Here is a 26,031-nt window from a genome sequence, read left to right as displayed (position 1 = left end):
TCACGGTGCCCTCTGCGGCTGCGTGTTTTGCCTAGTGGTAAGGACAGCTCTGAGCAACCCCCACTCAATGCCGGTCCAACGGCCCCTTGCCCCGTCCCCTGGCTGTTCCTCCACCGCTCAGCCCGGCTGTCTCCTGCCCTATCTGCCGGCCACTCTCCCCGGCTCAGTGCCCAACCCCCGCTCACCAGGCAGAGGTGAACACCCCTTACAGGATGGAGGACTAAGCAGGGGGCCACCATGCAGCAAATGGCTGAAAAGAAGCGGCGCTTTCCTTTTAAAAGCTGCTTCTCTCTGGCCGGTTGCGTGGCCGCTTGCTGCTCCTTTGGCCTGCGCCTCCCTCCCGGCTCTGTTCCGGGTTCCCAACTCTCCTGGACCAGATGTCACTGCAGTAAATAGCGTCCAGTCCATCCAGTTCAGGAGAGTTGGCAACCACTTTTCCCCACCCTCAACAGCTTCAGCCTGGGAGGTGGGGGTCTGGTGAAGGGCACCAGCACCAGTAGGGACAGCCCTGCAGATCCCCCAAGGTATCTTGGCACCTAACTCCCACAGGTTAGGTGCCTAAATACCTTTAGGTATCTAGCCTTAAAGTCTCTGTGCCTCAATCTCCCATCTGAAAAGCTTGGAGAAAAACTCTTCCTTTGTCCCACCCATAGCCTGTCTTGCTGATTTACAGCATAAGACATCCAGGAGCAGGGACTGACTCGCACTGTGTTTATGCACCACCTAGATTGCATCCTCCAGGGGCTACCAATAAGAAATAAACTTTGCTCAACCCTCTTGCACCGTCCTGTTTCCTCGCAATTCAAGTGCTTGTTAAGATGCTTTTCCTCTCTAGCCAGCCCAGCCATATATAGCTCTTCTCATCTCCCCTCTTAAATCAGATCCATCTCCCGCACCCAGCAAGTCCCTTCCCAGCTCAGCGGAAATGCCTGCAACATTTCTTTCCTTTTCAGAAGCAGCTGAAAGGCAATCGGGTTTAATAGACGGCTGCTCGCCAGAGAGGCTGCAGCTGGGATGTGCTTTCACGGGGTGCCAGCAGATGCCAGGGTCATTATGAACATTCTCGGGAGCTCTGGCATTTACTGTCTCTGGGTTTGGAAAATGAAAAATGCCTTCGCTTTGTGCAATCGGGGCCCGATCCAAAGTCAGTGGAAAGAGTCATGTGACCACGGAGTCCACAGCCATAAGGGACCATTGTGAGCAGCTAGCTTGACCTCTTGCACAAGGCTGGCTCGCTAGAGAGCGTGAGACTCCCAGGCCAGTTCCTTGGGGGAGAACAGAATCACAGAATCCTAGGACTGGAAGAGACCTCAGGAGTCATCGAGTCCAGCCCCCTGCCCAAAGCAGGACCAATCCCAACTAAACCATCCCAGCCAGGGCTTCGTCAAGCCAGGACTTAAAAACCTCTAGGGATGGAGATTCCACCCCCTCCCTAGGGAACCCATTCCAGAGCTTCCCTACCATGCCAGGGACATTGCTTTTCCTAATATCCAACCTAGACCTCCCCCACTGCAACTTGAGACCATTGCTCCTTGTTCTGCCATCTGCCACCACTGAGAACAGCCTCTCTCCATCCTCTTTGGAACCCCCCTTCAGGAAGTTGAAGGCTGCTGTCAAATCCCACCTAACACTCCTCTGCTGCAGACTAAATAAGCCCAAATTCCCCAGAAGTCATGGGCTCCAGCCCCCTAATAATTTTTGTTGCCTTCTGTTGGACTTTCTCCAATGCGTCCACATCATTTCTGTAACGGGGCCCCCAGAATTGGACACAATACTCCAGATGTGTTCTCACCTGTGCTGAATAGAGGGGAATAATCACTTCCCTAGATCTGCTGGCAATGCTCCTCCTAATGCACCCCAATGTGCCATCAGCCTTCTTGGCTACAAGGGCACCCTGTTGATTCATATCCAGCTTCTCATCCATTGTAATCCCCAGCTCCTTTTCTGCCAAACTGCTGCTTAGCCAGTCGGTCCCCAGCCCGTCGCAATGCTTGGGATTCTTCCGTCCCAAGTTCAGGACTCTACACTCGTCCTTGTTGAACCTCATCAGATTTCTTTTGGCCCAATCCCCCAATTTGTCTAGATCACTCTGAACTCTATCCCTATCCTGTCTCATAACGGGGCCCAGCTGAGGTTTGAACTCAGGCCCCCTCAAGCCATTGGCGACCCCGGTCAGCTTTGGATCACTTCCGTAGTGCGCTAACGGCTGTGCCTTAGGCTGTATGTTCTGCTGCTCCCCCTCCAGTGAATAGCATCACTGTCGTCTCTAATGGGATCCCTGAGCTACCAAAAGCCAGCCAGGCGCACAGCACCTATGCAGCAGCTCTGCAAACAGAACCCAGGCATCCTGCAGAGCCTCGGCCTTGAATAGGGACTGGCTTGCCAGTGCTGACAGACCACGGGTGCTCTCTGTATGAGCTAGGGAGGAGCCACAAGAACAGAGACATAGCAAGATACCCCCCACCTCCCATTGGCTCTACTCCCCAAATACCCCATGCTCTTGGCTCACACCATGTATTCCTGGCGCGCTGCCCCCGCACTCCGCTGGAAATTCCCTCCATCCCCCTGCCTCATCTTCCCTTTGGAGACTACGATGCTGCAACATGTCATGTGACCAAGGTTGGCTCGGCATGGCCCCGTTGGGACCAATTTGGACAGCACCTCCAAGGCCTGCTCCAAAGCCCAGCAGGAGCTTTGCCACGGAACCCATCAGGCCGTAGATCAAGCCGCAGGGTGAGCCCCGCCGGAGAGTGGTGCCCATCGTAGGCCCATGTGAGGTCCCATGCCGGGGCATGGGAGGAGAGCTCAGGATCTGAACTCACCTCTTCTCTGCCAGCCCCCTCCAAAGCATCCGCCCCCAACCCCTTCTCTCCAGGGCAGCTTTTGAGATCAGAGCCCTGCTCTTCACACAAGCCGCGTGGACAGGGAGATGGGAGATGCCCCCCCAGTCCTGGCTACAGGCAAAGAGCCTCTCTCTCTTCCTCCACCCTAGGCCTGCCGAGGAGGGCACAGCTCTCTCCTTCTCTTCCTTTCACCCCTTCCTTCATATCCTCCTTTTAATGGCCTCTCTCGCGGAGCTTGCTCTGTTTCCTTTATTCTCTCTGCCTTCTGTCTGGCCAGGTCTGTCCGTCTTTGCTCTCCCCATTCCTTTCTTCCTCTCCCTCCTACTCTCTTCATTCTTTCGCCTCCCCCGTCCCACCCGTTGGCTCACCTCTTGGGAAGGTGACTCTGGGAAGCAGATCTGTGCACAAGAAGGTGACGGGCATCAGCACACTGCACAGGAGCCGGAGCGCCTGGCCGTGCATGGCTGGTTATCGGCAAGGCTGAAGCTTTCGGTGAAATCTGCAGGGACACGGCCCTGGTTCTCGAGCTGTTGAGGAAGCAGGGAGGGAGGGAGGGGAGATGGTTGAATCACGCAAAGCAGCCACATGAAAGAGCCCCGGCCCCAGCACCCCACCAGCAGCGGAAGTGCTAGACTGGAGGCAGGGCCGTGTGCAGTCATATCTCCTCAAGGGGAGGCTGCTTTCCATCCCTTCACGCCATCCTGGGGGCCCCGCCGGCAGCTGCAGCACCGGGGAGCAAAGGAGCTGAGCGTGGGGCTGAGACGGGGCCACCGAGACAGCAGGAGGCTGATCCAGGCAGCAGGAGAAGCTGCCCAGGTCTCAATTCTCAGCGGTTCAGCTGCCGCTGCTGGGGCAAGATGGATGTGCAGGTGCCCAGCCATCCTCCATATCAACTGGAGCAGCCTCAAGGCTGCTCTAATTTACATGCCACCCCCTACAGGCCCCGAGGCCCTATGGCCACGCCCCCTATGCGGGGTAGGCATGCCACGTGTGTCCCCTCAGGCCCACGTGCAAGATAAGAGCCTACTGCTGCTGCCAGCGGATGGGGCAACTCCTTGAGCTCAGATTGGTGCTGATGGGCGGCCTCTTCATGCCCAGACGAACGCTTTCTTTAGCAATGCTCAGGGCAGGCCTCCCTCCCCCACTCCAGCTGATGCCTGCAGAGCAATCTCGTCCTCATCACATCCCAAGCCCCTCTCTGCCATCCCTCACTCCCGAAGCCTGGGCCTCCCTCCCTTCCCCCGTCACTCATTTCTCACGCCCTTTCCAGGGGCGGGGAGCCCCAGAGGCAGGGGCAGCCCGTCCATATAGGCGAACTAAGCGGTTGCCAAGTTAAATGGGGCGCCAAACGGTGGTGCAATATCATTGAGGGGTTTGGAGGTGGGGGCGCCGATTGCATGGTTCACCTAGGGCGCTAGTTGCTGGCAGCTAGTCTAGGGCCTCCCCTGCCCAAAGGAAGCCCTTTGCAGAGACCATATTGGCCAAGCTGCCCAGGTCCTGTGGCTCGTGCCCAAAGAGTTGGGGAACATGCGTTGCTGGTCTCAGTGGTCTGGGCTGAATTTAGAGGGCCGGATCCAAGCCCTGATCCAAAGCCGGCTGAAGCCAGTGGAGTCCTTGCAGCCCCAGCCCTCCAGAAGCACAACGGCTCTGTTTGGAGCAGCTGGGGCATTGTATGAGGCGCTCCCAGGAAGGCGCAGATTCCCCCTGTACTCCAGGGAGCGGCCTCAAAAGCCACTGACTGCCGAGAGACTGGCTGCTATAACCCCAACGCCAGCCCCACGGCCCTTTCTCCTCCCCCTCCCAGCCAGATTGCAACACCTGCGGAGGCTACGCCGAGCCGTCGCGCTCATTGCTGGGAACGGTGGGGCAAGAGGAGGTTATGAAACGTGGGGCATTCGCAGCTCCCCTGGGGCGGGAAAGGATCACACCCTGACCCTGCTCGCAGCCACTCGGGCTCCTGCCTCACTTAGAGCCTCTCCGAGTCCAGAAAGGCAGCTGCAGGGACGGGGCGGGGAGACGTCCAGGTGCCCATCCCCATGCCCGGCCAGGCCCCGCTGTCTGGGCAGGAGAGATCATCGCCAGCCCCAGCTTTGTGTTACTCCGCGGAGCCTCAGCCTTCCCCCGCCCCCCTGAACTTTGTTCTCTCCGTGGCACAAACGGCAGCTAATAACCCGGGGGAGAGGCAAGTGCAGTTCCGGAGGGCGCTTTCGCCAGCCACAAAGGCGACGCCCAGCCCCCAAGCTAGCGAGGGAAGGGACCCAGGGCCTGACACTGAGGAGGGGGGAGGGATTTTAAATAAGGGGAACGAAAAGAAACCCTCCCTCCCTTTGAGCACCAGCTCGCAAAGCCCCCCTGGACCTGTATTTCTAGAGAGCGGAAGCCCCTTCAAGTCCCCTCTCTAGCCCTCGCCACAGACCTCAGACCCCCTTGCTGGGCACTTTCCCCAGCCCACTAGATAAGAGATTGTGAGCTTAGTACGCAGCTCAGAGCCGCTCCCCCTGGGTCCTGCGCCCCCCTCGTGGATCCCTGCCCTGTGGGATCCAGCTGCTTATTCTCCACCTTACCTCTGCTGGGTTGAGGCCAGAGGGCACGGGCAGAAGCAGCTCATTGGCAGCTAAGCCCCTGGCAGATCCCCGCAGCGCTGGGTGGCCGGGCTCCGGCGCCAGTGCCCGGTGCCCATCGGAGCTGTCTTGGGAGGCCACCCCGGATTGGAATGTACAGCCACGCTCCAGCCGGCGGGGCCGGTTCCCGGGCTCACGCTGCTCCCGGACACTTGCTCAGTTCCTTTCCCTCCTGGGCTGGCGTCCAGCCTGCGCACCAGCGAGCAGAGGCTGCCGGCTCACCCTGGCAGCCGCCTAGGCTGGGGTGGGGAAGTGTCACTCACAGTGAGTCAGGGAACCAGACGGGCCAGCGGCAGAAGACAGGTCCTGACAGCTCCAGGGTCCTTCCCCTGCTCCTCCCAGCCAGGCAGGAAGCAGCCGCCGCAAGTGGTTGTTCCGTAGGAAACGGAGCTTTTAAAGGAGAGGAGGGGTGGCCTCCCGGATGGAGCAGGAAGGGGGGCCAGGAGGCCTGGGTTCTAGTCCCAGCTCTGGGAGAAAATGGAGTCTAGTGGTTAGAGCAGAGGACTGGGAGTCAGGCCACCTGGGTTCTGCTCTACACTTTGGGAGGGGAGTGCTGTCTAGTGGTTAGAGTGGCACTCGCAGCTCCTGCAAAGGGTAGCAAGGCCATGCCTCAGTTTCCCCATCTCTCCGGCAGGGATAGGGATAATCATGGGGCTTGCCTTTCGAAGGTCAGTGACTTACCTGCACAGCACTTGGAAGACAGAAGCCCAGCAGAATCTGTGCCATGAAAGTTTACCAGATTTGGCCAGGTCTATGCTAGGGGCACTTTGCTGCTCCAGCTGCCACAGTATATTACACAGGCAAAACACACCCAGAACAGAGGCAGTGATCCCAGCTGAGATTTTTTTTCCTGGCATAGATTATTCCATCCCTCCCACTCCAGGGGAAACACGCTCTCCTGGTACAAGGTGTAGTTGGGCCAGTAGAGCTGCATCTCCTCTCCTCACTCCTGCCAGCGCAGCCCTGCTGGGTAGGGATCTCCTCTCTCCAGCTCCCAGCCCGAATGCGCAGGAGCCCTGAGTACAGACCTGATCGGAGACATGCTGATGATGGAAAATGTTTTTCACCCATCCAAGATCCCTCATCTCTGGTGAGGCACTTACTGCCAGGCTCGTAGATGCTCGACCCGTAATTATTTAGGGTTCATTAAGTCCATTAGACAAACAACTACAGGCCAGCGCAGAAGCCCAGCCCCCTCCCAACTCTCCATCACACACTTTCAAGTACCTTGTTACTTACAAGCTGTTTGTCTAAGCCCAGGCTAGGCCCGGGGAGAACTGTACCAGGGAGGCTGCTGATGCCTTTTGGCCTTTCCTAAGGAAACACTGCTAGCTGATGACCAGGGGCAGTTCGAGGCAGGGATCATTCGCTCCATTTCGCATATAGGGAAACTGAGGCACAGAGTCGGGACTCAGCCTGCTCAAAGTCAAAGGAAGAGCCCAGCTGTCTAGTTTCCAGATTCTAACTGCGAGACGAGACTCTCCCGAAGATTGACAGAGAGCCCATGAGTCCTGACTTTGTTGCTCTAAGCCTGCCTCCCCAGAGCAGGATGCAGAAATCAGAAGCCCTCATTCACATACCTCCACTCTAACTGCTAGCTCATTCTCCCCAGAGCAGGGGACAGAACCCAGGAGTCCTGGCTCCTGGCTTACCCCCTTGCCATTCAGCCCTTGCTAATGTTCCATTACATGGAACCATCCCTTCCCACAGAAGTGGGTCTCAGTGAGTCGGCAGCCCTGAGCTACGTGCTTAGCCTGTGATGGAGGAGGCTGGCTGGTGGGAACTCACCTGGCCTGGCAGGGCCCTGCTGTTACCCTGATTATGGCTCCTTTGCAGCACTACCCCAGAATCCTACAGTCCTGGCAGAACCTCCAGGTGTGTGGCTGTGGCTTAGGGAAAACCTCTGTTTGCCGCCCTCGCCAGTCCCACAGCAGAGTGGATGTAACTCACACACCTGCTGGGGGTAGGGCCCTGTTCCATCTAGTGGCACCGAGACCATTTACAGAGAGAAGAGTGAGTCTGCTACAGCCTGAGCTGAGCTCCAGCTGCCTTTGAGTTCATGCGGGAGAGGCTCATGCGCTCCCAGGTTCAGTTCTGCCTGTCGGCATTACACATGCAGCAACATCTGGGACTGTCATCAGCTGCAATTAAACAGGAAGGAGAAACTGGAACAAAGGCCTGGAGAGCAGAAGGGAGGAAAACCACCCTGCCGAAACAAATCACGGGCTGGCTATCTGCCCAGCAGTGGGTGTGGGCTGCTAACGCCTCTGCATCCAGCCCATGGCACGCAGTGCCTCTTCAGCCTTGACAGGACTGTCTGGTTGAGTACCAGTTCGTATTGGGATTAGGGCTCCTTTACTGGGGGGGACCGAAAACAGTCGGGATTTTTTGGAAAGAGGACGATTTGGAAGCACTGTGGTGGCACCTCATGGGGGTCGTAGTGCAGCTGCCGCATGCTCCCATTCTTCTCTATAGGCCAGGATCCCAGGTTGGACCATATCTCCCATGATGCATCACAGTGACCCCCTCTTGGGCTAGGTCTACACTCACGGCTTCTTGCGCGAATAATATGCAAATGAAGCTAAGCGTGGACTATCGCTGAGCCTCATTTGCATACCTAATGAGCCACCATTTTTTTCAGAAGAGGCTCTTGCCCAAGAAGGAGCGTCTACACTGCCCCTTCTTGCGCAAGAGAAGCCCTCTTGCGCAAGGCCGTTACACCTATTACTTGAGAGGAAGAACGGCGTTGCGCAAGAGGGCTTTCCTTGCGCAAGAAGGGGCAGTGTAGACTCTCCTTCTTGCGCAAGAGCCTCTTCTGGAAAAAAATGGTGGCTCATTAGGTATGCAAATGAGGCTCAGCGATATTCCACGCTTAGCCTCATTTGCATATTACTCGCGCAAGAAGCCGCGAGTGTAGACATAGCCTTGGAGAGGGAAGGTGGTTTATCACGGCAGTCCCCTAGCCCTGGTGCATTATAGGTGTCTGGCCATGGAGCACCCTCCAGGAAGAATAAGGGACAGGAGGCCACTGAAATACAACTTCCATGAGGCTCTGCAACATTTCCAACTGGAGATATTTTGGTTTTCCAGTCTCAGGCAGCAGTGAAAGTAACTTCAGCTTTCTTACAGGTACTGACCTATTGCAACCCGGGTCCCTGCCAGCTCATTAAATTGACAGTGAAAATGAAAACCAGGACCTTCCTCTGGAGACTGATTGGAAGAGCCACACCCCCAGAATATGGCTTTTCTTGCATAAGCAGCACAGCATTGTGGTTAAGGTACAGAAGTGAAAGGCAGAACTCTCCGTTTCTTTGCCTGGCTTGGCCACTCTGCTGCTGTGTGGCCTGGGGATAGTCATGTTGCCGCTCCGTGCCTCAGTTTCCCCAGGAGTCAAATAGGGGTCATCCGACCTTTCAAAGGGGCTGAGTCCTCAATTAGAAGCTGTAAAGCACCATTAGTTTCCCAACCACCATAATAGCCATTCTCCAGCCTCTGTCATTTCAGGACCTCAGAGCCCTTCCCACATAGTCAGCAAGTTTCTCAATCTGTGTGTGTGGGAAACACTACCTATTAGCATTGCAAAGCTCAGGTGGGGGAAATGGAGGCAGGGAGCAGGCTGCTGGGAGCCAGTTTCATCCTGGACAAGCCCTGAAAGGGTCTTTTAACAAGACTCTGCAGGATTTTGGTGATAAAGGTACAAGTCTTGTTTCTCTGAGAACATTCAGGTCGGCATATGGCCTGGTTGGGATTCTGGCACCATTCCAAAATTCCTGCTGATTTCCAGCTGACCAGGATTTCATTCCTTATCTTTTGGCAGGACAAGCTCACACCTCTTGCCTTGAGGAAACTGGGGCAAGCTAAACCCAGTCGCAAACCAATCCCAGCCAACAGAGCTGCAATCATCTTTAACTTTCATTCCATCCACTTTAACTCTTTGGCATTATACAAACATGCCGAAATGCAGAGGATGACTTGGCCAAGGTGGCACAAAGAGTCAATGGCAGCATTCAGGATGGAGCCTAGGTGTCCAGATTCCCAGGCCTTTTCTCTACCTAGTAGGCTACATTCCTCTTCCAGAGGGGGCGGGGGTTGAATCGTGGAGTCTGGAGTCCCAGTGCCCTGCTGTAACCACTAGACTCCATTCCCTTCCCATAGCCAGAGCTAGCAAAGGATTCCTTATCTCCCATCCCCCTGCTCTACTCACAAGGCAAAATTCTCCCCCAAGCCTGGGGCACAAACCCCCAATCCTTTGCTCTAAGTACTAGGTCACATTAAAGTCACTTGGTGCCTCAGTTTCCCCTAATCACGTGGGGGAGAATATTCACTTTTTGACAGTGCTTTTAGTCTTGCATGACAAGAACTCCCACTTGCGAAGTACAATCATTATTATTATCTTAGATGTCAGCAACTTGCTCCTCTTTATGCATCCTCATTTTCCCTTAGCCATGCAGCATGTGTCCTTTGCAGCCTGGACAGTGACAAGTCTGTCTGTGTGTCATGGGGTCAGACAGACGCACAGCATGAAACCACAGAACATTGCCTCCCACCCCCCACCCCAGGCAAAACAGTCTGGATCTCCCCATGCCTGGCTGGTTCCCAATGGGGCTCTAGAGCCAAGCCATTTCCCAGATGACGCGTCTCTCCGCAGCATGGGAACAGCCTGATGCTTCCACCCCAAACTATTCCTCCAGAACAGGAGTGAGAGGGTTGCAGGTGTATAAAAATTGGGTTGTATCCCTTTAAATAGCTCTGCATTTACCGGCTGGGTTCTAGAACACAGTAAGCGCCAGGCGGGGGTTCCCATACTATTTAAAGAGATACTACCTCATTCTTACACAGGATGCTGCTTCACTGTTTAGCCCTTCATGATCAGAAAAAAAAAAAAAAAAAAGACTGAGGATCAACACCTGCTAGGCTCACCTGCCTTAGCCGACTGGCAGCAACCAATCAGGCACTGGGCTCCAAGGACAGGTTCCAGGAAGGGGCAAAGCCCACACTGGCTTGGGCATGAGAATGGCTGTGGGCCAGCTCTCCCTTTTGAGGAGCCGATCGCAGGGACGTGTGTACTTGAGCGCATTGTCTAAAGGCCGGGAAGGGAGGGGGGACCCCCGCATTTGCTATTCGGCCGGGACAGAAAGCTCCTTGTGACACAGAAACTAGGTTACTCTGCCCTGGAGCTGTTGGCTCTGAAACAGGGGCCTAGGGAGGTTTAAATTAGCCCCATTGTTCTGCGCTGGTCCAGAGCCACAAATGGAAAAAGATGGGGTGAGGAGGTCTTGGTTCCTAGGGATGCTGGAAGACCCCTCTGGTAGCCACAGGGGCCTTAAAGTGGGTGGAAACAGCCCCCCCCACCTCAAAGATCCCCCATACTCAGCTGGCTTCACCAGCTCACGTGGACGTGGCATTAGGGTTAAATGCCTGCGAGCAGCATGCGAGCTCCTTAAAACCACCGTAACAGGCACAGACAAAAGGCGCACTCCCAATCAGAGCAGACAGCAAACGAATGCCCCTGTGGCGAAATAGCTGAGGAACAGAAGACCCACCCCCTTTTAAACGTGGATGTCAAATCCCAGCAAAGCTAATAGGATGGTGCGCAAACCCGCCAGGTTAAATGTAAAAGTACAAGAAAGAACGTGAGCAGCCACATTAGACTCTTAACTGTAAGATTTCCCCCTTCCCCCAGTACATCAAAAGCAGAAAGCCTGGCACTCAGGCAGTGGGGCCACCAGACAACCGAGGCATCAAGGGAACACCTAAGGAGGAGAAGCTAATTTATTTCTTTGCAGCAATCCTGCCTGCTGAGAAGGTAGGGGAAGTTTAGCCATATCGGCAGAACTCTCCTTAACACATCGGACGCACTGTCCCATCGGGTTGTGTCAATAGAAAAGGCTTTTAGAACATGTTGCTATATAAAATGGCAATAAGTCAGCAGGACCAGCCATGGCCGTCCCTAGGAGGGCTCGGGCTCTGGGGCATCTTTCCTCCCCCCCCCCCCAAGTGCCCCCGGTGCAAGGCTGGAGTAACCCCTGCCCCGTGCAGGCCTACCCTGCTCCATCCAAGTTCTGTCCCTGCTCCACCCCCTTGTTCCCTGCCCCATCCCATGGAAGCTGGGGTGTAACCCGGGGCCGGGTGGCAGCAGGGTTCAACCCACCTCACTCACAAGGAGCCAGAGTGGCCCGGCAGCCTGCTCTGACCCACCGCAGCCTGCTCTGACCCACCCTAGCATGGAGAAGCCAAATGCTGTGGAGTGTGGGGGGGAGGACACGGGGTGACCCCTGCTGCTGCCCACAGCAGGCCCGTCCACAGAATGACTGAAGCAGCTGTTGTGGGGCCTCCCCAAAACACAGGGTTTGGGGCGGCCTCCCCGAACCGTCTCACGGACAGGACAGCTCTGGAACTAGTGGAAGGAAGCTACTGCAACACCAGGGGCCCTCCTGGCACTTACAGGATGGTGAGCTTAACTTCAGTACTGGGCATGCTGGTAGAATCAGCCGATCCATAGATAATCGTGATTTCCTGGGGAAGTTGTAAAGGGAAGTTGCACTGCACCCATCTATCAGAGTTCAAGGGAGTCGATATGCTGGGGGATAAGGATGAGCTGGTGGATACGGCATACTTGGATTTTCAGTAAGTGCTTGGCAAACTCCCTCACCAAAGGCTCATAGGCAAACGAAACAGGCATGGGCGAAGAGGGAAGGTTCTCTCATAGATCGGTGACTGGTTAAAACACAGGGGAGGGATTAAACGGTCAGCACTCTTGAAAGGCCGGGCTGTTCAAATCCAAACTTCAGTTTTGACATCGGAGTCCCTCTCAGGCTAAGTCTAGACTGCAGGCTTTTTGCGTGAGAAGCTTTTGTTGAAAGAGATCTTCCACAAAAACTTCTTCCGAAAGAGAGCGTTCACACTGCAAAAGCGCATCGAAAGAGTGATGAGCTTTGGTGAAAGAGCGTCCAGACTGCATGGATGCTCTCTCGAAAGTAAGCACGGATTAGTATGCACAGAATGGCCACCAGGGCAACTCTGCTTTACCCTTTTTTTGCGCAAACGCCCCTCCCCCCTTCCGCCTTCCCTATCCACACATGCCTTTTTGCAAAAGAACTCTTTTGCAAAAAGGCTTCTTCCTCATAGAAAGAGGCAGGGGCGGATATAAGGCAGGGCGAGCGGGGCGGCCGCCCCGGGCCCTGCGCTTCAAGAAGCCCCGCGCATGCACTGTGGCAAAGGGGGGCCCCACGAAATTGGGCTGCCCTGGGCCCCGCAAAATGATCATCTGCCCCTGGAAAGAGGAATACCAATTGCGCAAAAATCCTTCTGTTCTTTTGATTCTCTTGCACAAAAATGCACTTGAGGCGTGGACGCGCCACACGTTTTTGTGGAAAAATGGTGGTTTTTCCTCAAAAACTCTGTAGTGGAGACAGCTTCAGAGTCAGAATGGGGAGGGAACCTGTAACAGGGACAAGACACTGCTGGCAGACGGGCAGAAACGGTTAACCCTCCCGCTGATTCTCAGTGCCCTTTGCACCAGCGTTATAGGATGTAGCGCTACCGCCTCCCCTCCACCCTGATGCGCTGCCTTGGGGTTAAGAGAGACCAGCACAAAATTAACCCACACTCTCCAGTCACTGTGGGATGGAGGGGGGTTCTGGCTCTTTGCCAAGGAAGAAATCTCACCCCCCTGGAGAGAGATTTCTCGCCTGCCCTTCCCCCCCAGATCAGTGGGTCTGTTGCTCCCTAACCGCTGCCTGAAGCTGCTGGTTTGCAGCGGACCCGTGTGGCTTTTCTCCGCCACCCTCCTCCCTAGGGTGGGAAATGGCAGCTTCGTTCCAGGTCTCTAGGCTGAGCAAAAAGTGCCTGGGGCTTTCTTGCTGCCTGCCCACCCTTCTATGGAGAATGGCAGCGTGTGTATGTCTGCGTGCACTTGTGCATGTCTTCTCCTGCCTCTTCCCATTTTCCCCCACCCCTCCCCACCAGTGCTGGGGAGATGATCAGTCCGGCTGTTATTATCATGGAACCAGCCACCCAGTGATGCACACCCCAGGCCCTGCTGGAGCCAACCACGGCAGGGAATTACAGACCCACTCCTTTGGAGATATCCGGTCTGAGCATCGCAGGTAACTCCCAGCTGCAGACCAGGAATTTCCAGTAAGGCAGCAGCTCCTGGTTCCTAGCTGCTCGATCACCAAACATGCCCCTCTCCCTCCCCACCTCCTTCTATGCCCCTTCATATCCTTCCATCCAACCAGTCCTATCAACCCCTACAGACAGTCATCCATCCATCCCCCTCTAGCCATCTGCATCCATTCATCCACATCTATCCACACCTCCCTCCATGCCTTTCTGTCCATCCATCCATAGCCCTCCATCTGTGGCTTCTATCTGTCCATCTGCAGCCTTCCGTATTCCTCCAGATCCAATAAAGATTACCACGTCTATCTAATACATACTAGGCCATCAACGCCAATGCAGTGATGCCGCTTTACGCTGGCTAGGGATCTGGCACCAAACGAGTTATGTCCATCTACACCAGGTGGGTTCAGGCCCTATGGCCCCTGCCTAGCAGGTTTTTTCCCAGTCCTAGATAGCGACACAGACAAGAAGGCAAAGTGTCTTGGGAGAGGGGCAAAAGGAGCATGGGGTAGTGGTTAGAGCTCAGAACAGGGCTCCTTTGGCTTTTCATCTCCCTGTCTGTGGTCTTGGGGTAAGTCATGTCCCCACGCCGTGCCTCAGTTTCTTCACCTGCTCTAATGACACTGACCAGCCTGTCAGCAGGGGCTGCCCTGGAGGGATTAGCACAGGTGCGCAAAGCACTGAGCTGTGTGTCCACAGGCCTTGTAAGAGCTACTGGCCTCTGGAACTGCGTGCAACAGGCAGCGATTGCCTCTGTGAAAAATGGAGAGTGGAAGAGGAAGAGACGGGCAAAGGGCTGTGGGTTGTCCCTGTGTCCGCCCCGCAGCCCGACTGTCCCTCCTTAACCCTCTCCCTGCAGGGGTCTGAGCTCAGCTTCCAGCTCAGTGCTCCCGCCAGCCGCTCACAAATCACACAGCTGCTGCCAGTCTGCATTGCTCCCTCAGAGTCATGCCTCAGCTGAGGTAAATCTGGATGGCGACGCAACAGTCCCAATTTACACCCACGGAGACTCTTTTGGGGCAATTTGCATTTGCCCCATTCTCTCAGCTCCCTCGGGGTGCTGCCCTGCCCCGGCGCTGTCCTCCCTCCATTTCCATCGGCTCCCACACGCCACCTCTGTCTAAACCCTGTCGGACCGGATCCCCGGTGGGCGTAAATCGGTGTCGTTCCATTGAAGCCAATGGCCGAGCTCAGGGACTTCAGTGGAGTTGGCACATTCACGCCAGCTGTTTTCCTCTGCACCTAGAACATCCGTGAGCCCAGTACTAGAAGATAACCCTCAGCACAGGCGTCTTTCACTGAGAACAGTCCCACGGAGCAGGGATATTTCACGCCTTTGCAGGGAGTTTGCAGTCCATGGTCATTGGTGATTTGCACCCGCTGTGGATCTGGCCGTGCATTCTGCTGCCACGCAAGCCGATCGGGGAGCGGCGTGCGCTTGGCTGGGAAAATGCATCGGCAGGTCTGGCTCTGGCTTTCCCCGCCCTGGCGCTGCCGGTGAAATCCCCAGAGAGGCGCGGTCGGAAGGCACAATGGAGCCTGCTTTAGCAAAAGGTCCCCGGTGCCTCGTTTGGCTCCCTGATTAATAACGAACGTGAGCGGCACTCCCGATGGGGACATGCGGGCTTCACCACCCTGCTCCTCATTGTTTCGGCAGCTAGGGTTTTCCTGGAGGAAACCGGGCGCCGACACTCTTCGCAGCATGAATTTCCCAGCTGGGAAACCCTTTGGAAAAAGCCAGTGGTGGGGGTCTCCCCTTTGCCGGCTGTCAAACAGCCCCCAGACCCCGATCATCAGCCCCCCCCAAGGCAGAACATCGCCGTCTTACCTGCTCCTGATGAGCACCTGGTACTAACAGCTCAGCTCCATCCTCCCCAGAGAGGAGCCCAGATGTCTCTCTCCAATCCCCGCCCAGTTCCCTTGCAGCTCCGATTCCCTGAGCTAACTCTCATGCAGCTCCCGGCGCGGGGAAACCAACCTGCTTGAAGCAGGCTGCTCCCTGTGATCTAGAGGAGGAAAATCCCTTCCTAGACACGCATCCCTCCCCGGCCTGCTGGGGACCCTCCTCGCGTCGCCATGGTTACAGCTTACCTCCCAGCGAGCCAGCTACAGCTGGTGTGTGACTGACACACACACGCGCACACCCCAAGGCAGCAGCTGAGCAGGGAGACGCGGTGCACGGCTCCAGTTGGGCTCCAGTGGAGCGGATGGGGTCAAGTCGAAAGGCTCAGTTCCTCTCTCCTGGGCAGCATGGCCTGGCTGGAGAGAAAGACACGAATCACGAGTCGATCCTTCCCCATTTCCCTCCCTCCTCGAGGCAGCCAGTCACCACCCAGGCTGAGGCACTGGGGCACCCCACGGCACCGGTGGGTTTGCCCAGCTTTCACGCACAAGGCACCACCGTATGGCTTGGTGCCTGCCTGGCTCACTTGTGAGCAGGCCTCACCACATCACATGCAGCAGAGCTGCTCTAGGCCTGGTGGGACGGTTCCCCCAGGCCACGCACGTGGCTGCCTATGGGGGGCAGGCAGGGTGGAGGCCCCACTGCCTGGCCCCTTGTGGTGTTTCTCTATCACCCCATTGACATCAATGGGGTTACTCCAGTTCAGCATGAGGGGGAGCAGCTCTAAGCCCCACCCTGTCCAGACTCACCTCTTGTTTGGCTCCCTGATTATTAGGGTCCCAGTTTAGTGCCCCCACCCAGCCCTTCACTCATGACACAGCTGCTGCCAATGCACATTGGAGTTAAGGGGCTAGATTCCCAGCTGGGGTAAATCCAGATGGCCCCACTGAGCCCAGGCCAAACCCACGCTAAACGGCAGCAGCTCCGTGCGGCAACGCCCTATTTCCTATTTGCCCTGCTCAGTACAAAGTCCCGGTGTCATCCCCCCGCCCCACGCACATTGCCTTGGTGCTCAGCTAGTAACAAGCCACACTGGGCCCCCGCAGCGGTTTTCACCCCTTTTGCCTGAGCCATGAGAGCCTGTGCAGCTTTCATCTGCCCCGACATAAATCAGAAATATCCAAGCTAAGGGAGTGAGCAGCGCTTAGGCTCAGGCCCTCGGTGGACTTAGTTATTTCTCTCCCCAAGTCTTGATCCTGTCTTGCTTGACCTCAGACAGGGTGGCCTTTGGTTGCAACGGGAGCTGAGAAGGTGCAGTGCCCTGCAGAAGGCCCCCAACATTTTGCAGGATCGGGTCCACCGGCTGCAAAGGGCCAGGGTGGGGATTCGATTGGGGAAGAGAGCTGAGATGGGGTCTCTAGGTTACCGGTTCATCCTGAGCCCAGTGTTGCAGTAACCAGCCATTGTTATTGTTATTAGTACGGCCGCGCCAGGTGCTGTACAAACACAAACCAAACAGCCAACCCCTGCCACAAGTGAGGCTATTGCATCTTTATTGCCCCTCCAGGCCAGGGCCCCACAGTGCCGGAGGCTGTAGAAACACTTCCCAAAGCAGCAGTCCTCACCCCAAGCCCCTTGCAGAGTAAGGAAGAGAGTGGAGGGGACGCTTGTGCCGGCCAAGGGGAGTTTGCATTGCCCCTGTCTGGACTCTGCCTGCTTTGGCCAGAGAAGACTCCAGCATTCACCCAGCGAAGGCCACCAACGTATCCTCCTGCCCACAAAGTTGCAAGATCCCCTGGGTGAATCCTGCTAACCCAGCCAATTAACTCTACTTCCACTTGTGCGAAAAGCCCCTCCGAAAGTCTCCGTGGAGGAAGTTATTTTTTTGCTTCCCCTCCTTTAGAAAAGAAAAGAACACCACAAAGCTAATGCATCGTTACGGGCACAGACCCGCTGCCGCGCTCTGCCCCAGAGGTGGCTGCATGTCAGTGGCAGGCAGACCCAAAGCACGTGCATTGGGCCCTGGGCCAGGTAGAGGAGACAAAAAGGAAATGCATGCAGATGGAAGAGCTGATCAGCCCCAGGTGTCATCGAGACAGGCGACCTGGCTTCCTGTCTGGAGCGGCTGTTGCTCCTTGCCAGGCAAGCAACAGGGTTAGAGAGCATCCGGCATGAGTCACTGCTGTTCTTCTCAGAACGAAAGGAGAAGCTGGCAGGAGCATTTCCCCCACTGCCATGTACCGTTTAACTCAGCAGCCGGGGACCATACTCACACATCCTTGTTTCAGCAGCGCTGCCAGCGAGGCTGCATTAGCATGCAGGCTTCCCTTTTGGTCCTAAAATGGTAACACACATAAACCCTGCACACACAAACCTGCAGGGGAACATTTTAACCTGCCTGGTCACTCCATCCTAGATTTAAAAGGAGCCATTCTTCTACAAAGGAATGTCACTAACCAATTACAGAGAGACAGAACAGAACTGGAATTCAGCTACAAGTCTGACAGTTACACTTTGGGCTTGAACAAAGACATTAACTGGTTGGCACATGACAAAGCCAATTTCTTTTGCCTTTACCAGCTGCATTTTCACATCAAAAGGTTTGAATGGGACATATCCAGCCCACTTAATTAGCCTCATTAACACAGATCCTACAATTGACAGGTACCTCCTCTGCTGTTGTATATCTATCTTGGTTGCTGTTATTTCCACTCCAATTCATCTGAGGAAGTGGGTTTTACCCACAAAAGCTCATGATTCTCTATATTTTTGTTAGCCACCAGACCACTCGTCGTTTTTAAAGTTACAGTCTAACACGGCAACCCCTCTGAGACTTCTTGTCCTCAGATAGCCATGGTCATCAAGCCATAAGTGCACGACAGTCCAGGAAGTCAGTTCCCCGGCAGCCACAGCCTCCCCGGGCAAATCACTTACACCCCAATCTTTAAAGGCATTTAGGCTCCTAACTCTGATTGGGAATTACGTGCCTAAATACCTTGACATTCAGCCTCTCTGTACCTCAGTTTCCCATCTGTCCAATGGAGATAATAGCACCTCCCATTGAAAGACAGTGCGCTGCTCAGACGCTGCAGGAACAGGGGCTATAAAAGTCCCATGGATGGCCAGCTAATAGCTCACAAATCCAGTGGGGCTATGTCTAGACTGCAAGCCTCTTTCGAAAGAGAGCCTCTTTCGAAAGAGAGCGTCTAGACTGCACGCGGAACTTTCGAAAGAGCAAGCCGCTCTTTCGAAAGAGCACCCAGTGAGTCTGGATGCTCTTTCGAAGAAGCCCTATTTACATTCAAGAACGCCTTCTTTCGAAAGAAGCACTTTCGAAAGAAGGCGTTCTTCCTCGTGAAATGAGGTTTACCGCCGTCGAAAGAACGCGGCTGCAGTCTAGACGCAGGTGAAGTTTTTTCGAAAAAAGGTTACTTTTTTCGAAAAAACCCCTGAGTCTGGACACAGCCTGGGGGAGGAAGCAATGCTTGGTTCTTCAGTGTCCTGGCCCTTTAAATGTCAGAGAGGCAAGCACCCGGTATTCCATTTGGAGTAGCCGGTTTTGCTCTTCCAGCCAGGTGTGGGGAGTGTATTTTTGGTGTCCTTTCTCCATTTTCCCTTCATCCAAAATAAAAAGCAGCCTGAACATACCTGACTCTGTGTGAGGAAAAGCAAGAGACAGCCTGAGGGATCTCATAGCACTTTATAGTCTGAACAGCCTGTGGATCGGGATAACCAGGTAGGCTCAGAAGACCCTAATCTTATGGATCTTTGGATCCAGAGTATTGGGCAGAGGGTGCATCTCTGCTAAACACGATAAATATGCTGTACCAAGCAAGGACCATCTTTTGGTTCTGTGTTTGTACAGCACCTGACACTGTTGGGGGTCTTGCTCCATGCTTGGGACTCCTAGGTGCTACCCCAAGTGCAAGTCATCAATGATGATGATAAAAATAATAGCAACAACAGTCTTCACCACTGAAATGCAGCCATTGCTGGGTCGGAACATGGCAGCCATCTAAACAGCGCATCATAACAGTCAGACAGGAAATGAAAAACAATCTAGGAATTTAAGTGTGTGGAAATGATATCACAAGCTGGTCAGGAGGCCAGGGGAATCTTTCATAACCATCAATGGTCAGCACTTTTGCTCTTCATCACTGAAAACTGTACCTGGAGGCTGGGGCTATGATTCACCACTGACTCAGAGGGGAGCATGTGCCACTTTCTGAATCATCCCCCAGCACCAGCCTGCTTCTTAGAGGTTATTTTCACGAGTACCAACCCAGCTTGATCCAGGATAGTTCTTGTGACATGACCCAAGAGCCAGGAAAACACTTTTGAACAGAGAGAGACCCCTTTCTACTCCGAAGTCCGTATATTCTGTCAACATTTGCAATTACACAAAGAACTTCTGGCCTGCGGCTTACTCACACAAAGGCTCATCCTGCTAACCCCAAGAGTTAGAAATCAAATAAATAAATAAGCAAACCAGGCTTTCAAAACCCCATGGCTACGTCTAGACTGGCATGATTTTCCACAAATGCTTTTAACGGAAAAGTTTTCCGTTAAAAGCATTTACGGAAAAGAGCGTCTAGATTGGCACGGACGCTTTTGCGCAAAAGCACTTTTTGCGGAAAAGCGTCCGTGCCAATCTAGACGCGGTTTTGCGCAAGAAAGCCCCGATCGCCATTTTCGCGATCGGGGCTTTTTTGTGCAAAACAAATCGGAGCTGTCTACACTGGCCCTTTTGCTGAGAGCTGGCAATGTTGACCTGGGGGTGGGGGAGGGGAGGATCCGGTCAAACCACCCTGGCTGCACAAAAGAGCTGTGGTTTGAACGAGAAACGGACCTAAGGTGCTTCCAGGAGAATATTTCAGGCGGCATAAAACCAATGTGCCCTCTAATTTTTTCCATTGATGTGCAAAATAAATTTTGTCATGTGCACCAAGGCATGTGCACCACCTGTAGAAAAATGCGAGGTGTGGATGCTGTGGGTGCCCTGCTAATCAGTGGGACAGCACTTGAATCTCTCCTGGGTGGCAAGCACTCAGCTTACAGGGAACACGGTGTACGGCCCCATTCCCCTCTCCCTCCCTCCTGGTTTTCCAACTACCCCTCACTTTGTACCATCGTTCACACCAGTGTAAAGTGAGCAAAGCCTCAGGATCCAGCAGCATTTCACATTCACTCTGCACCACCAGTACAAGTGGTAGCTACAGTTTTGCAAGGTCTTGGAGAATTAGGCCCTGCTGATTTATGCCGGTGCTAAGGACACATTCTCCTGCAAGAGGCTTGGCTGACACTGGTGGCTTATAACAGCAAAATGAGAAACAATACAGCCGCCACTGGAAAGAGCCTTCTCCCACACAGCCGGCCACGCACACCAGATCACCTAGATGGCCTCAGGCAGGAGGCTGACTAAGCAGCAGGAAGAAGAACAGAGCGAGAGGCTTGGCCAGCTGTGAATCCCCACTAGAGTCTGTGGGAAGCCTTCTGGGTATTTCAGCAGACCCTAATTCAGAATGGTCTGTGTTGTCAAAGGGGTGACAGAACACAGAAGCTCATCAAAACAGACACCCCCAGAACAGATCCACCTCAAAGCCCACTCTGAGGATACGTCTAGACTACATGGCTCCGTCAACGGAGCCATGTAGATTTGTTGTTTTGGCAAAGGCAAATGAAGCCGCGATTTAAATGATCGCGGCTTCATTTACATTTACATGGCTGCTGCGCTGAGCCGACAAACAGCTGATCAGCTGTTTGTCGGCTTGCGCGTTAGTCTGGACGTTCCCCCTGTCGACATCAAAGCCCTTTGTCGGCAGCCCCAGTAAACCTCATTCCACGAGGAATAACGGGGCTGCCGACAAAGGGCTTTGATGTCGGCAGGGGAGCGTCCAGACTAGTGCGCGAGCCGACAAACAGCTGATCAGCTGTTTGTCTGCTCAGCGCGGCAGCCATGTAAATGTAAATGAAGCCGCGATCATTTAAATCGCGGCTTCATTTGCCTTTGCCTATGTGTCTAATCTACATGCCTCTGCTGACAGAGGCATGTAGTCTAGACACAGCCTGACAGTGCTAGCCTCAATTTTTACAGGGAAAGTGTAAAATTAGGCTTACCTCCTAGCTCAGAGGTGGGCAAAAGGGCCTCTGTGGGCTGTATCCGCCCCACGGAAGCCCTGCTGCTCCTCCACCCCCAGACCAATTAGGGCAAAAATTATTGCCCACCCTGATACTTGACCGGCTTGCCGGTTTTTTCAAATTTGCTGGTTGCCAGAAGAATAATGTAATCTGCCTGGGGCTGCATTTTCACAGCATGCTGGACAATGTTCCATCTAATCCAGGGGTGGGCAATAATTTTTGCCCGGGGGACACTTCATTGACCTGGGGGTGGGCGAGCAGCAGGGCGTGGGGGAATCTGGCCCACGGAGGCCCTTTTGCCCACCCTTGCTCTAATCTTTCCCATCCGTGTGCAGATTTTTTTCCATCCATGTGCAGAATAACTGTTATTATGTGCACCGAGGCATGTACGAATGTGCACCACCAGTAGAAACAAAACCTAGCTGTGGGTGCTCTGTTAATCAGCTCGGCGGCATTTCAACCTCTCCTAAGCGGCCACGAAAGCGCACAACTTACAAGGCACACAGACACTGGGACAGCTAATGCTAAGAGTTTGTGTCCAGCTAAAGATGCTCTGCTGTGCTTCCACAGCCGTAGTTTAAATGATAACAGATCAAAAGAGGTGAAAATCCAGCAGCTGTCTGCCTGCCTCTATGCAGATGCCCCGCGTTACATGAGAGAGTCACACGCGAGCGAGGAGACCTCAATGTTATCAGTCTTGTGTGTGTGAGTTCTCTCTCTAGGTACTATAAATGGCTGGTGAAGGGTGTGTGTGTGTGGTTAGCTTGCAGTTGGGGGTTGGGGCTGTGGCGGACTTGCCTTGTGCGAGGGGTGTATGCCTGGTTTGTTTGCATTTCAAAAGCAGTAACCGTCCCACTGTAAAACCCTGCAGTAACAGATGTTGGAAACTCTGCCCTCTCCCTCGCCCTTAGCTCTAGCCAAACTCGGCTCCAGGCCCAAAGCGGGAAGTGTAACATCCTTTCCCCATGTTGCTATTCTTTCTGACCATCTCCTGGAGGTGCCACGTTCAAATCCAGCTTGGCCTGGGAGCAACCGCCTGCGTGCAGCGAGTTTGTGTGTTCTCAGCCCCAGCTGCAGGGTCCTGGTCACAAAATGCTCCACTGCATCATCACTGCCCCCTTGCTGGCAGCCTCAGCAGAGGGCAATGGGGTGGCAATTTGCTCTCTTTCATAGAGGACTGTCCTGTTTTGTGCTACTCTGTCCTCTATTAATAGACACAGGACGCCTTTGTGGCCTCTATTATTCGCCTGAGACCAGAGGTAAAAGGAAGCCGGTGCAGCGCTCTGGCAAGACGTCGCTGCAGTGGGGGAGGGGTGTATGTTGGGGGTGGGGGAAGCTGCAGCCCCACATACCTGGTTTTCTTTCCTGTCCAACTCTAGGGAGCGAGGGGAAAGTGCTCAGCTTGGGCCCTCCTCTCACTCCTGGTAGCGGAGGGGAGGGCAGAGGAGGATGCAGCAGGCTGTGAACTTTCCCCTCACTCCCTCAGAGTCAGAGGAAGAAGGGCAGCAGCCAGTGCAGCCACCTTCCCCCCCCCCCGAAATGGCTCCTTGCCCCCCTGCATTCACCCTTCCACCCCCAGCCCTGGACCCCTTCACCCCCAGCCTGATTACTGAATGCCCCCCCATTTCCCTGCCCTGGGCCTTATGCGCTAAGTGCAGTTGTCCCCTGTTCTTGAGCTACCTCCATGGCCACCCGCGGGGTTTGACCTCCCTCTCTTGGGCTATGTCTACACTCCCGGCTTCTTGCACGAGTAATATGCAAATGAGGCTAAGCGTGGAATATCACCGAGCCTCATTTGCATACCTAATGAGCCACCTTTTCTTTCAGAAGAGGCTCTTGCGCAAGGAGCGTCTACACTGCCCCTTCTTGTACAAGAAAAACACTCTGCAATGCTGTTCTTCCTGAAAAGTAATAGGTGTAACGGCATTGCACAAGAGGGTTTTTCTTGTGCAAGAAGGGGCAGTGTAGATGCTCCTTCTTGCACAAGAGCCTCTTCTGAAAAACATGGTGGCTCATTAGGTATGCAAATGAGGTTCAGAGATAGTCCATGCTTAGCCTCATTTGCATATTACTCGTGCAAGAAGCCGTGAGTGTAGACAGAGCCTTGCTCTCAGGAAGTCAGAAGGAGGGAAGCACCCCAGGCTGCTTTCAGGTTGAACAGGACAGCACTGCAGCCAGGGGCACATGCTACATTAGCTTGTTAACCACTGACCTCTCCCTGCAGGCTCCCCCCCCACACACTCATTTCTGCTTTGCATCATTGGTACCTTGGGGGCATCCCTCTGACTACAGCCCAGCACAACTGCTCTGTGCACAGGGCTCATGTCATCCTTACAGTCAGCGTCTCGAAATGGCAGCTGGAGCACTGCCTGGGCCGTGGCAGATCAATGCACAGTGCACGAGGGGGGTTTGCAGAAGTGCTACGCCATGCACCACTATTTTGTGCATAGCTGCTCTTTGCACGGCACATGAGTGGCTTTGTACAAGTGCTACGCCATGCACCACTGCTTTATGCACAGCTGCACTTTGCATGGTGCTTGAGGGGGTTGCACAAGTGCTACCCCATGGGCCACTGCTCTGTGCACAGCAGCTCTTTGCATGGCACATGAGTGGCTTTGTACAAGTGCTACGCCATGCACCACTGCTTTGTGCACAGCTGCTCTTAGCACAGTGCATGAGGGGGATTGCACAGCTACTATTCACTGCACGACCGCGTTAGGCAGACTGCTGGTTGGAAGGTGCACTGATGCCACTCCGTACACCTCCAGTTTGTCCACAGCTGCTTTTGCACCACGGCTATTGGATGCACCAATGGGTTGTGCAGAGCTGCTTGCAGCATAATTGCACCATACACACCAGCTAAATTGTTGCAGCTTTTGTACTCTTCAAGGCCAGGGGAGCTAATGACCAGCAGGTCCTTGTGCAAACACCTCCTGGGGCTGAGAAACCATGGATTGAGGCATCCGTGGGGAAGAACAGGTTTGCATGTCGAAGGGCTGGAAAGCTGGGATTGGACATCACGAGGGCCATGGTTTCCTGCACAGCCTGTCTCATGCTAGGCTCCCTGATCTAGGGCATGGGAGAAGTCACACTGCACGGGTCCAGCTGCACTCTTTTCAGCCCATGCTCTAAGAGTCACTCTTGCCTGACACCCCCCTCCCCTTGAAAAGGGGAAACTGAGGCATAGCAAGGGACCATGACAGGAACAGAACCTAGGTCAGCACCCTACCCTTTAGGCAACACTGCCTCCTTTGACATGGCTGCTCCCAAGCTGCATGGGATCGAGACCTGGCTGCTGAAGGGGCCTGAAAGGGTTCTTCCCTTCCTCAAGTTGCTTTGGCTGCCCGCTGTGAAGGAGGCAGGGCGGGGCGGGGGGGGGAGACCAAGGCTACTTGGCTGGTGCCCAAGAACAGGCAGAATACAAAGGGCCTCCCGCCAGAGATTCAGAGAGAGGCGGGAACGGAAGCCAGAGAGCGTCCCAGCTGCCTTGTGCCCAGAGAAAGAGCTCCAGCCGGGTGGGGAGGGGGATCCGGACGGCCTCAGGGGCTCCAGGCCCAACAGAGGCGGGGCGGGCGCTGAAAGGCAGTGCAACGCCTGCTGTGCTGAGAGTCCCCATGGGCCGGCGGGTTGGGCAGTCCCGCACGCCAGGGAGTGTCAGATCCCCACCCTGAAGCATCGGCAGCTCTTCGTGCCCAACCGAACCGGCGCAAGCCACCGCGCGAGGCTGGGGCAGCGGAGAAACTATGCAAAGCGCAGGCTGATGGAGAGAGACCCGCAGAATCTGAAAGAGGTGGGGTAGGTTGGCTGTCCTGCCCGCGAATTAGCCACCTTGCACTAACCTCCCCCCCATGCACCGCCCCCCAGAGCTCCAGCTGTCATGTGTCCTGCTCCTGGGGACGCCCCAGCTGTGAAATGGACCCTAACGCCCGTTGTTCTGCCTGGATTTGCTGTTCTCACACTTCCACTCACTGCAGAGCCCCACAGCACTTTGCAAACCTTAACTGAGCCCCGTGGCACCCCTGTGACTTAGCCCCATTCCACAGACAGGGAGACTGAGGCGCAAGGAGGGAAAGTTCCTTGCCCAAGGTCATAAACAGAAAGCCCGGGACCGAGACAGAATGCACAGATCCAGGCCTGATTGTCACTTGCCTGCTCCAGCCACCAGTCAGAGAAGTGGAGAGAGAACTCCTAGCCACCCCACACGCAAATCCCTCACTCTAACCACTGACCCACACTGTCACCTAAAGGCTTAGAAGAACCCAGGAGTCCTGCCTCCCCCCACTGACATAACCACTAGAAATCCCCTTTCATCCGAGAGCCATGACTAGAACACAGGACACCTGCGCTCCACTTGCCCCTGGGATTTAGGGTTTGCTATTCCCCTCCCCCCCCGGACAGATCTCACGCAGCCAGGGTCATTCCCCTTTAAATGGCTGGGGGAGCCAGGAAGGCCGGTTCCCAC

The 26,031-nt window shown here is 54.8% G+C and overlaps 1 protein-coding gene across 5 annotated transcripts in view; it reads right to left on the bottom strand.

Annotated features, from left to right (window-relative positions):
- Positions 1-26,031, bottom strand: part of SEMA4A (semaphorin 4A) — a 58,554-nt gene that overhangs the window by 25,272 nt on the left and 7,251 nt on the right. Inside the window, exons 2-3 of one of the 5 annotated variants that reach the window (XM_006113904.5) lie at positions 15,680-15,847; positions 3,212-3,370 (exon numbers count right to left, since the gene is read on the bottom strand). In XM_006113904.5, the coding sequence (XP_006113966.3) occupies positions 3,212-3,305 (94 nt within the window). In that variant the 5' untranslated portion in view covers positions 3,306-3,370; positions 15,680-15,847. The other 4 variants (XM_006113907.5, XM_025180122.3, XM_006113905.5 and 1 more) reach the window with 4 other exon arrangements.

This window comes from Pelodiscus sinensis, chromosome 22 (assembly GCF_052426305.1).
Source record: "Pelodiscus sinensis isolate ZL-2025 chromosome 22, ASM5242630v1, whole genome shotgun sequence".
NCBI classification, from domain to species: Eukaryota; Metazoa; Chordata; order Testudines; family Trionychidae; genus Pelodiscus; species Pelodiscus sinensis.
Note: the sequence above shows the minus strand (reverse complement) of the source record. Positions and strands in the feature narration are given on the sequence as shown.